The following is a 12,761-nucleotide window of genomic DNA, read 5'->3' on the forward strand; positions in this document are numbered from 1 at the left end:
CATGAGCCGTGAAGCTCAGGCGTAACGGTGAAAACCCACAGCTTCAGCCAGCTTACAGACTGCTGTTGCCACATTCAGTTAACAGCCAACACCAGTCTGATAAGCTAGCTGACGAGGTGGGAGACCGATGAAGGAGACCGTAAAGAGGTTCAATACTAAGAGGGGATCTTAGCCACATACCACAGATCAGTCTATGGAATACGTTACAGAGAGGACACGGGAGGAAAACAACCAGGTCTGAATGGTTACAGAGCACTGGAGGTCAAATGAAGATCAACAAGAAAGAATATAATGCTTCATGCTCCAGGGATTTACTAAAGAATGGTTAAATGACACGTGTGTGCTCAAGTGTTCACTTACCTTAAGGATGGTCATTTCTGAGAGACAATGATCCACTGGTGCTAATGTAGCAATTACAATAGTTCCTAAACATACCAGAATTACAACAGAGCTTAGCAGGATGAAAACCAGAAGTTAGTCCAGCGCTATAAAATACAAATAATGACAGACGCAGACATGGAAACGAGTGCTGTGAGTTACACGTTTTATAGATGACCGGATGCTTCAACCTAAAATGTACAGAATATAAATCGGACTAGTTAGCTGAGTGTACAATGTCACTGCATGACTGATATTCACCTTTTCTTGCGTGTTTTGGTTCAAGTTCATGTCCACAGAGCATTAGAATAGAAATACATCTGCACACATTGTCAAAAAAATATTTACACAATGTGTCAATACCACACTGTTAAGTTGATATTGCTTTTCTTTCCTCCCAGCATTTAAAAATGACAATTCCAGAAACAAAAGCCGACAAACTGGGTAACCGGACCAAAACATGAGAAGCGTTAACCCTGAAAAGAAAGAACTTTCAATAGGAGCAATGTAGCAACTGTACAAACAGATCGAGGTCCATTCGTTTGTCAATGTTACAAAATTAAATAAAAATCAAGTCTAGAAGTCAAGAACTATATTTAAGGGAAGTCAGACCTTCCTGTCTTGCATAAGGCATAACATTTGATGGGCACTGCCTGCACATAGCAGTCACCACCAAACTGCTGCTTTATTTCTGAGGTCAATGAAAACCCACAGCTTAATTTAAGATTAAAGTAACGCGTTAAGATCAGCAGTAGAACCAATCACACTACACACGTCTACAGTGAGATGAGAGGAAGAACAAAAGAAAAACCTGCAGAGAGACAAAGAGCAAACAGCACATACATCCTCAGAAACGCAGCACGCACACACCAACAAACTGTCTTTTTGTGAGGGTTCAGCCTCTGAGAATGAATGAGGGTTAGGCTTGTTAAGTTGCGAGTGGCTGGGGCTGAGTGGAGGGCTCTCAGCAGCAGCAGGAACTCAGTCTCTTGGATGCTTGTACCGCTTTGTCTCGTCATCACTTGGTCTTTTCCTCCGAGTGCCTCTGCTGCTGCAGCCTCTTGGCGTAACTCTGAGCCATGGAGTTGACAATGGAGATGACAAAGTAGCAGACCATGACCAGCACCACCTTCTCAAACACCCATGACAACCAGTTCTCATCCTGAAAACCCAGAATCAGGGAGGATATATTTAGAACTGTGAGCATGAAACTACGCTAAATCAGATATGACGATATGAAGACAGACATCCTCCAATTGCAGAATTAACTTGTGATTTACTTCCCAGTTGCTAAAATAAACAAAAAAACAAGCACATGGCTGATAGAACCAGCTAGTTTCCACTTTACGTAAATGTATGATGCTGATGAATAAGAAACTGCACATTTTTGAGGTAATTTGGAAACAGCTGCTCATTTTCCCCCCACAATGTGTACTCACCACATAATTTACAAGTCCACCAAGAACTCCATAAACAATGTAAATGTTAACTGACTCATCTGACTTCAGGAATATGCCAGAAGTCAAAAGAACATTTTGTTCCAGTGTGAAACTACCAAGCTGATCTATATTTGATCTGAACACTATCTACACAATTACACCTAGCTCACATATTTGTAGTTGTTCAGCCTTTAATCAGTGTTCTACTAAAGCAGACACCTTAAAAGTGGTGGATGGTAAACTGTAAATTGTTCTTACCGCCGGTGCACTTCCTCCAGCGTGGTGCAGCTTGTTCCGTTGTGCTTCCAGGTACTGACTGAAGGGCTTCTGCAGTGCAGGTCCTACTTTGGGCACCGAGCTGGTGTCGCAGCCCCACAAAGGAAGACAAGAAGGAGAAATTAGTCATCACTTACCCTTCAAGAAGCCTTAAACGCTCTCTGAAGAGCTTCAAAGAGCCCACTGCCAAGGGCCCCATCCTACATGTGGGCCCCATGCTGAAGAATCCACCTCCTCTACTTGTTGATGTGAGCAGGAGCAGGCAGCACAGAGGAGTGAAGCTGAGAGTCTTCAGCCTTCCTTTTATACCTCTGAGCTCTATAGGCTCCTGTGTCAGCCCCTTCAATCAGGAAGTGAGTCGACATGATGTCATCACCTTTACCACCATTGCTGCCTTCTGGGTGGAAAGACAGCTAATCAGGGCGTGCTCATGCCCTTATTAGGAAGCATGTTTTAGCTCACCAGGGGGTTAATCATGATGATAAGCATTTTATCATTTTATTAACTTGATGTCATGTAAGGACAGTACAGCTGTAGTTTAACCTGGCGATGAGCAGCAGCACAGTTTTAATGAATCTCTACATGATGGCAAACTTATTATTATTATTGTGAAAAAGAAAATATACTTGAGGCTGAGGACACTCAGTCAGACCACTACATAAATCCAACTATGTCCCCAGTGAGGACGTAAACATGTTGTCTAGACTTCACCAGACTAAGCAAAATGAGAGCAGATTTACAAAAACACCAGAGGGGTCTGGGTAACTGCTGAAGGGACAGAAATCTTATGATACATACGAGAGGACAATTGAATACACAGACAGCAAACACAGGAAAGACATTCAGTATCAGCACGGAAGCACCATCCCTATGCATCATAGCGAGTCACCGGGAGCCAGCTGGGTGTCATGGGAAAGAACCTGAAGTTTAGTTTTAATTAAAATAAAAAGGCTTGAATAAGGTCAGAATATGGTTTGTATTATTACATAGCCGTTACAGTACATACATACAACACTGTAAAGGCACATAGCACGTCTCAAATAAGCAAGTCTAAGTTTAGTCTTTAGTGACTGTCTAAACATTTTGCCCGTTGGTTTGACTAGAATCACAAAGACTAACTCTAATTGTAAGAAATATCTAAAATTCACAACTTAGTCAATCGGTTATAGGAAGATTTCTGTTTTCTTAATGTTTCCTGCCTCAGTGAGGAAACCTTCTTAGTCAAAGCTGAACATAATGAGTCAGCGCAACATGTTCGAATGGGACCTCACACGCCTGACCACCAATGCTGCAACGGACGGCGTGTGGAAAAGAAATACCTTTGTGACGGAAGGTGTACGACACAGGCACACACAGTACACCCCCGCAGGAAAAGCCTTTACTCTCACAGAACCACCCCATCAGTGGTCAGAACCCTATTCCAACCACGAAACTCTGAAGAAAGGCCTTGACTACACGGCACCCGATGAATAACTTGTCTGGGACACACAAACAGAGCATGGTGCAAGACTGACACTTACCCAATCAGGGACACCATCTGCTCCACTATGTGCTTGCTGAAGGTGATGATAACAAACAGTTTCTGAAAGAAAATGAAGAGCGCAATCAAAAACCCGGTCTGAAAATGCTTCTTGAATGATGCCAGACAGATTGATACATAGACATATATTTTGACTCTTAATTTAAGAGGCACAGCTGGGGGAAATTAGTCGCATCTGTCACAGTCTACAGTCACACTAATTATAAAACTCAGACCTGGAAGTAGGCTACATTTTGGACTGCGAGGGGTTTTGTGCGGTTTGCAAAGCGCCAAAGCAGGGGGGAAAAAACCACAGTATTCTTCTCCGCTCCTGAAACTGATCAGCTTTAAACTGCATGACACATGGCCCCCTGGATAAAATTAGACAGGATATGACACGTGATGTCCAAGGGGTTCAAAGTACAAACGAAACGCCCGCCCCCCACCCCCCGCATCCTCATACTGTCTGCACAATTTCCTTCTGTCAGGTCTAGTTCTCATGTCCACTCTATATCCTCCATCACCCCCACTGCCTGATGGGCCCCTTTATCTGAAAGGTCTCAGAGTGAGATCACAGGCCGGTACCACCAAGACATGGATAGTTTTGTTAAGGCACTTGGCAACCAAGCCACACACAGACGGCTTCTCTCACGCTGGGTTTATTAGTCACCAGCGTGGCAGACTCAACAATACGCTCAATAATTAACTTCTTGGTCTAGCGGATTTTCAAAAATCCAAACAGCTTTTAGACAGATCTTAAATGCTTCCTTCCTTTGATCTAAAGTGTCTTTATATGGTCTGGATGCATCTCAAAGATTAGAGCAGAATAAGGAACCCCCACAGCAACAGAGCACCATCAGGAGCAGTTCATCTAAAAGTGCACAATTAGGAGTTTCTCACAGTCACCACCTCAGGTTTGATCTTTCTCACACATTTTGAGGTTGTGAGACTGTTTAAAGTGAATCAGTCAGCGCCATGTGCCCTTTTCTTATTATGAGTGGATTTTTTACACATATTATTACACCACAAACTATGAACAGTGATGAGTAATTACTGAATCGAATCCGTGGTCTGTGCCTGCTTGTTTGGGCAGAAATGAAATATGGTGTCACTTGAAGTGAAATGTTCTTTTGCTTGCGTCAAACATTTTGTTGCTCCACCAACCTGTATATGCATCTTGATGATGGCTTTCCCAATGAGAGTGGCTCCAAAGAAGGTCCAGAAGGGAACCAGGAAATGCCCACAGGTTATTCCCGCCAGGTCAAAGAGAGGGTTAGGAATCTAAAACGCAGACCAACAACCTTAACGTTAACATAGTCAAACCCCCTTTACAGCCGTCAGCAACTTTTCCATTTGAAAAATCATTTGTGAGAAATAAACGCAAAGCTTCCAAGTGTCATTATGTGAAATATTTGTACATACCGAAGCACAAGCCAAGATCCCAAAGAATCCTACTTTTTGCACCATATGCTGGACTCCCAGTTTTGCTCTTGTGACAAAGTCCTGCAAAGAAGAGACAAAATCGATACAAGTGGGTGAATTTGGGTGTGATTATTTTATATCATTAGAATTTATTCAATAAACAGATTAGCACTGGTGCTACAGCCTATTAGATGCTTTCTGAGTTTACACACATACACGTGGATCTCTCAACATCACTAATCACCCCTTTCTTTTTTTCTTATAATGACCATGTCATATTTCCAGCAGATGAGTGGTTTTAAACCAAACAGCAGTGGTGTTTGCAATTACAAGGACCAAGAAGCTTGGTGAGACTACTGCGGTAGGATACCTGCTATTTCTGAGCAGGGAATGACTTTTTTGGTTTGTTCTGGTGACTTTGGTGGCATTACAAGTAAAAACTGTTTGGCAAAGAACTGCAGAAAATCTTTTGATGCTATCGCCATCCCCGCCGGGCTGAAACATTTGTGGTTAGGTGGTGAAGATCACAGCCGGTGCAGGAGGCAGAAAAATTTGGCATCTCATCAATGTCAGTTTTGGGAGCAATTTAAATTTCAGTTCACAGATGCAGTTGTGACAAGTTTTTACCCTTACTAGGTTTTAGTTATGGGAATTATTTTTGTGGATATCCTCTCAAATAACTAAGTTTTCTGCATCCAACTAAGCCTATAAATACAGTTTTGACTGTAATAGTTTCAGCTGTTGTTCACAGAGCATTCCAGTCTTTCCTTCATTCTTTGTTCTTACTTTGAGTCTAACAGCGATGGAAAAGGTAACAATAGTCGGCTTATGTGATTTAATAGGCTTTACTTTAAAGCATGCATTGATCGGGTCCTAACAAAGGCATGTTCGACTCATCTGTGTTTTCAGAAAATCACCAGACAAATGTGGTGTGTGTGAATACATCGCTATAATGAAAGACATGTGAGGTCAGTAACCTTGGCCTATTTGCCTGAGAAGCAGAGAAGGGTGAATAGGTGATGCCGATATGTCTGATTTCTGTTGAGCTGACTCAGCATCTGATCTCGGCAGTCTCCAGTCACGTGAGCTTGATTCCTGACAGAGCTGCCTGTCATTCAAATTAGAGGCCGGTGAAAAGAGCGAAGAAGGGAGGCACAAAGAAGGAAGCCTTAGGGATGATTAAAGGGGGAGCAGTGCTCAGGGTGACTCACCCACGAACACGAAGATTTACTGGAAGCGTAAGAAGGGAGGAGCTTCACTGAAGTCACATGGCACTTAAGAGCCAATCACTGGACAATGACTGCATGGTCAGATGTGCATTATAAAGATGAGACCAAATCAGATAAGATCGTGTAATGTTAATTGGAAGGGGCAAAGTAAGAATAACGCAGCTAATATGGAACTAAAAACAGGAATCGATTTGTAATAGAGTAAGAATCAGAGTCTAGGCTCTCATCTCAACTTTTAATGTTTTGGTTGTTTGGAAATTTGTTATCTAGCTGCAAAGTGATACAAGTTTTTTTGTATGTATAGAATTTGCTGTGAAAGAGTTAATATTTAAACTACGCCAGTGTTAGAGCAGATTATCTGTATGTAGCTCTGACCTGAGCACCCTCAGCCTGCTCCAGCATCTCCTCGAACTCCTCATAGTCTTCATCATCTGGATCAGCTCCCGACTGACGGGCCGCTCTGGCCATGAAGTACGGAGGCAGTTCTCCGATAGCGGTACCTGCACCCTGGACACAAACACAATTTACCAATGTGAAGCAGATATATATTTGGATTCCAAACTCAGACAGATTGGAATGGTAAATTAATACTACTTACCCACATGAAGGCCTCCAGTCGGACCTTTGACATGATTGTAAACAGGGAGATGTTGCCCTCCATTTCATCCTGCGGACAGACAATCTGGTCTGGGTATGGGGGCTCTGGGAAGTCTGTGGAGCCACACTCATATGCTGCCAGGGTTACTGATGCTATATGAGGACCCTAAAATCAGACAGGACAAATGGATTAAAATGGGCTGGATACCAAGTATGTGGTAAAACAGAGGCAATGCAACATGTAACATGTAATCTTAAGTGTGGCATAAACAAAACTAAGCATGGTATAAGCGGTTAGCTATCATGTCAACAAATTTTAATACAATCAGTAATGTCAAACTAGACACCTGAAAATGGACTAAGGCTCATAAGGTGCTGCATTGTTTGAACACAGCCTATGTTCTACAGACACATCTGGACACATGTACAGGCACATAGCAGGTGAGTCAGTGTCTCCCTGTCAGGTAGGCATGTCAGCATTTATCAAAGAACCGCCTGTCCAGGTGGTACCTGGCCTTAGTAGCAGCTGGTCCACCTGTAACTACAACACAACTAATCCATTATGCGTCTTTAAGGCGGCTCGAACTCCCTTGACGCTAACTGTACTGCACCCAATTAGTGTGTCTCAAGTGCTCTACTTCCAAAGCAACCCTCCTCCACACACACACACACACACACACACACACACACACACACACACACACACACACACACACACACACACACACACACACACACACAGAGTGTGAACCTCTTCAGTTCACACAGCTGCTAAATATTTCAAATCAAACTTCATGACAGGACACGCCTGTGTTTAAAAGAACAAACTCATTGATTCAACCTTTGCTAACAATTTCTGATTCACTCACCTGACAGGTGACAGTACAGTTAGTGGAGCAGAACAGCTTACCTACAGGGTGGATACACTTTTCTTCTTCACTTAAATACCATAAAGCAATCTATTTGAATGTATTATCTGTACATTTGTAATCACCCTCTCTTAACGACATAACAACACTGCTCACGGGGGGAGTCAGTAAAGTCATTAAACCCATCAAATTATTAGCCACTTCTGGTCCACTAGAAGCTAGTCTCTTTATAAGTGCTAATGCCGGTCTATTAACTGAAGTGTACCAGTAATTAGTTTAAAAAGGTAACATAAAAAGAAGGGCCATAGGGTAATAGTTTATACATCTGGTGTCCTGATCAAGTGACTGACCGGCAGATGTGGAACTACAGGCAACAACCCAGCTTCTTTTTTATATTAAGTTTAACCACACTGTTATGACAAGAATGAGGCACTTAAGATACAAATCTCAAAAAACATCGCAACGAATCATTAGATCATACTGGTGAACCTCCTTTCCCATGGGCAGCATGAGCTCATTCTCTCTGTGGGGCGGTCCAGTAATGGTTCAGGACTGAGGTAAATTCACAGCTCCGCTGAATCTACATGTTTTTTCCTTCAAAATTAAAGCTGGGAGTTTCCTGTCTACAGCTGACATCAACACTGAGTGGGCAGTATGGTAGGGAGCTGCTGTGCTGAACCAAAGTACTACTAAAGATGGAAACAGGAAATATTCTCTGTGTGAGCAGAGGGCTTACAACATAAACAAGGTTTACCGTTCAAAAGGTCACATATGAGATGGTCCAAAAAAAAACAGTGGGTTACACAGTGGGTTTCAAATAATAATTGAACAAATTTTCCTCAGAGCCTTCAGAAACACTGCTCCACGGCACCAGCCCCTCGAGGGTTCTGCTGAAACTAATCCTATCTTTTAATTAAAAGTCTAAAGTAAATGGCTTCATAAACACCACATTCAAGCCTGAGGCCACAAACGCCCTTCTACCGTCAAAGGCAAATATGTGACAAGGTCGCAAGAATCCCAAATCTCAAAAGAACTTACAAAATAATTGCAAGAATTATTAAAAGCAGAACTAAATAGACGTGATGTATTTGACTCATTGTTGACTAGCGACAGAATGTTTTTGTTAAAAATTTTAATCATTTCCAAGTGTAATGTTAGAAAGGACGAGTAACACAATTGAGACAATCAATGATCCATCAAACAGGACGGCAAGTATTAATTTTTTTTTTTTTTTTTTAAAGGTTTTCCATTTGTCACTTCATTATACTTTATACTGTCTAATCTTGTTCTACTTCAATAGTAGAAGAGTGATAGTTAAAAATTAATGAGAAGATTCTTTGATTTAGATTAGATTTTAGATTTGTGCCATGTGGGTGAGACTACAAAACCTAATCTATTCAGAAAGAAGATGATAAGTTGAGGTTTCCTGCTCGTCTAACGCACACGCACTCTGGACAAAGTGTATAATATAGAAACCAGCTCATTGTTTCTACCCACAATACCCACACTACACAAAGACGCTGTGGGCTGTGAAGCATTAATACAGTAGGAGTACACACCAGCCCTGAAAAACAAGAAGGCCACAGTCCCATATTTTCACATTATTTCATTATAATGGAAATAGCTGACTCAGTCAGTCCACATCTGCACCACTTCTACAGAACAGAAGCCACATCATCACATCAGCCTGAAGTGAACTATGGGTTAGAATTTTTTCCTCTCTCTCATTTTGGTAAAATCTGCTTTTGACCTCCAAAAAAAACACACACAACACACATTCTGGTGATTCAGTCATGCTGTGACTGTGGGGGAACAGTGACACTTCGCTCCCTAAAACCAACAGTTGGTCAACCATGATCAGACAAATGACAAAATCTAGAGGACTCTAAAATACGTGACATACAATGAATGCAGCATATGACGCCATCCTGTGGCAGCTAGAGGAACAGATGAATGAATTTAAAAAAATAAAAGAGTTGAATGCTGCTGGACATAAAACCAATCTAGGTATGTCCTTTGGGCTTTTTCCCGTCAGGGGTCGCCACAGCAAATAATTTGCATGCTCGTTTTTGGCAAGTTTTTACGCTGGATGCCCTTCCTGATGCAACCCCTCTATTTTATTTACCGGCACAGAAGTTATTGGCTTGCAACTCCTGCAGCTAGATACGAACCCACAAGGTCACCACAAAAACATCTACTGTACAAAAATGTGTTTGTGGTATAAGTCACATGGATATTGTTCACATTGGAAGAAAAAAAAATACAACTGCATACAGTAGATAATGAAATATTTTGCCAAATACTGTAGGCAACCATTATTAGATTATAAAGGGCGCGCATTTGTTTTTACAAGCAATATGATTTGGGGGGTCTTATTATGATATAGATAGTATGTGTGACAACTGAGTTGTTTTACCAAAGCAACCTGTACAGTAAATACAGTAACATCTATAACTACATATGTGTGTCTCTCTCTCTCTCTCTCTCTCCCTCTCTCTCCCTCTCGGGAGTTTGCCTTCCATACTTTTACTCATTGTGTGTACATGGCTCCATTATTACCAGATAGAGAAGAAAGGTGTGCAGTCCAGTTCCAAGGCCTACGGAGGACAGGATGCCAAGACCTACCCAGTAGGCACACCATAGGAACTTCTTCTCCAGGTACTGAACATACTACAGTGAAAGAAAGGAGACATTTTAATATTGTTAATGACAGCAATAGTAACAATGTGTTAAACCTATTGTAAAGCTATATAATTAACACTAATCTCATGTAATCATTGTTTGATGAAATTTCTATCTAACTTTGAAGTGACTTATGTGAATCGGCTCTCTAAATAAAAATTAACTGCACATGGTCAACATAATTATTAATCATTTAATAAGCATTTTAATTCACATTACATGGCTTTACCTGGAGCATTGGGGCGGCTTTTGAAATTTCAGTTTGTCTTTTTCCCCATCTTTCTTTTGATTATTATTAAGTTATCATTAGAAGTGTGAGTAACCATATTAATTAGGACCTGAACTGTGACACGCCACTGCGTGGTGGAATTTGTAAACATGATGTTCAGCCAACTGGTTGCAGGATCAAGGGTTACTTGACAACAACGCAGCCCGAATTATCTCCCAACATAGGCTATGTTCTAGGCAAGTGTTGAGGTGAATTTAATCTTCAAACAGGCCTATGATATGAACAAAAAAACTAAAATATTTGCCCTTACTTTTTGATGTGTTCCCTCGCTGTAGTACGCAAAGGAGAAGATGGAACATAACACCAAAAGTAAGAACACTATGACCCGGCGTTGCCAAAGCCTGCACAAGAAGGCAAGAAAACAAAACAGAAACCAGAACATAAGTTAGAGACATTAAACAGTAACACAACACTGAAAAATAAGTTAAACTTTATTTGACAACCAGTCCCCAGTGGTATAGATTGCAACATTTAACCCACAAAAATCAGCTTAAGGCATAAATCTATTACAAGTTAATATTTAAGTGTACTGTATTTCTTAAGGGCAGAGAAATTACACACGTCTGCTTTACTAATAGTTGAGCAATTACGCTACAAGAAAAACAGGTCTTAGGTCAACAGACAAAAAAAAAACTGTTTAACTTCTTACTTAAAGGTCCATTCCTTTAGCTTGATGAAGGTCTCCGAGAGGAAGTAATGCAGTGTGATGACAGGCCTCCTCCATAGAACAAGAGACAAACGCTCTTCTTTATCCTTCTGTCTTCTTTCTCTTACTGATGCATCTAGAGAACGCACAGAAGTGGATTCACCCTGACATGCTACCACACTTATAACTACATCGGTTACTGCATCCTGTTGCATTGGTATTACTAACAGTATAACAGCATACTGTATATCGGGAACAGGTAAGTTTCTATTCTTTTGTCACAGCAGACTGAGTTTCTGAGCTGTAAATGCTAAAAGTAGTTTGAATGAATCAGCCTGAGGTTTTATTACTTGTTAAAGCCTTTAGAGACACGAGTCTGTAGTTATCTATTGTATGTCATCAGTGATTAGGCAACCTGAACTTTTGAATGGCACGTGGGATGAGATTAGTGTTAACATCTCAACTGTTGGATTTCAGGAGTTGCAGTTAACCAGGACTAACCTGTAGGCCTTCCGTTTTGTTTGTCTTTAGCTGCTGTGCGTTTCTGGGGCTGTTCACAGCTCGTTCCATTCGCTGCCATGTCAGTCGACGTCTAGCAGGTCCAGCAGTCTACGGCGAAACAGACAAGGAGAAAAGTTGATGTCCTCTTTCTGTGGGACTCCACCCGCTGGTCGCAGTCTAACAACCGAGACAAAACGACACACAACTTGGGACTCTGACCACTCATGAAATCCTTATCAGGTCTTGAGCAATAAACATCTTATTGTATATGCTGATATTTCGTTCATTTGATGACTTACTATTAACACATTTTATCGCTCACAATAGAAATTATTATTATTGTCGTGATTTGTGACAATCTGTAAAAAGACACGATACCAAAAACGAGCACATCATCCATAAGCTAACCGGTTAGCAACAAGCTAACAGCTAAGCCTGGAAGGTTAGCGGTCTCACATTTAAATAAAGATTTAAAAATCAATAAAGACACGACTCACTTTTATGATGATCTGTAAAAACGTTCCTTGCAAAGGTGTTATTAAAGTATGTTTCGCTATAACAAGGGGAAAATTAAATGACACTCATACCTCTTTCCTGTCTTCTTCACCCGGAACCAAACGCAACATGTCAAAATAAAACTATGTTGCAGTTTTGTCGTGAAGAAAATATAGATTTTTTCAAGCTGGTCTTACTTTATACGGTCAGTTTAAAAATGTCAGCAAATTATAGCCACAAACTGATGATAAATAACGTTTGACCGTAAACTGCTTGGCTCCACTTTATTACGAAAACACTTTTATTGTGAAACCCCCGAAAGACGTATACCTGTAACTTGTGATTAGCGGTCCAATAGAAGGTTGCCAGATTTGCCAAGAATATGAAATCAGCATAGAATTGATACATTACTTAACCAC

The 12,761-nt window shown here is 41.1% G+C and overlaps 1 protein-coding gene across 3 annotated transcripts; it reads right to left on the reverse strand.

Moving 5' to 3' along the window:
* Positions 1–530: 530 nt before the first annotated feature.
* vmp1 (vacuole membrane protein 1) lies at positions 531–12,530 on the reverse strand. Of its 3 annotated transcripts, none has more exons than XM_029171932.3 (12): positions 12,435–12,530; positions 11,848–11,955; positions 11,350–11,482; positions 10,951–11,041; positions 10,289–10,399; positions 6,862–7,026; positions 6,639–6,770; positions 5,035–5,115; positions 4,777–4,893; positions 3,614–3,675; positions 2,076–2,175; positions 531–1,540 (listed from the first exon to the last, which is right to left on the reverse strand). In XM_029171932.3, the coding sequence occupies exons 2-12, from the start codon at positions 11,924–11,926 to the stop codon at positions 1,397–1,399; spliced, it is 1,215 nt and encodes a 404-aa protein (XP_029027765.1). In that variant the 5' UTR covers positions 11,927–11,955; positions 12,435–12,530; the 3' UTR covers positions 531–1,396. The 3 variants fall into 3 exon arrangements, with proteins under 3 accessions (XP_029027765.1, XP_029027764.1, XP_029027763.1); XM_029171931.2 differs by having other exon boundaries at positions 12,345–12,457; XM_029171930.3 differs by lacking the exon at positions 12,435–12,530 and having other exon boundaries at positions 11,848–11,988.
* Between the last annotated feature and the right edge of the window lie 231 nt (positions 12,531–12,761).

The sequence above is a fragment of the Betta splendens genome, chromosome 13, assembly GCF_900634795.4.
Source record: "Betta splendens chromosome 13, fBetSpl5.4, whole genome shotgun sequence".
NCBI classification, from domain to species: domain Eukaryota; kingdom Metazoa; phylum Chordata; class Actinopteri; order Anabantiformes; family Osphronemidae; genus Betta; species Betta splendens.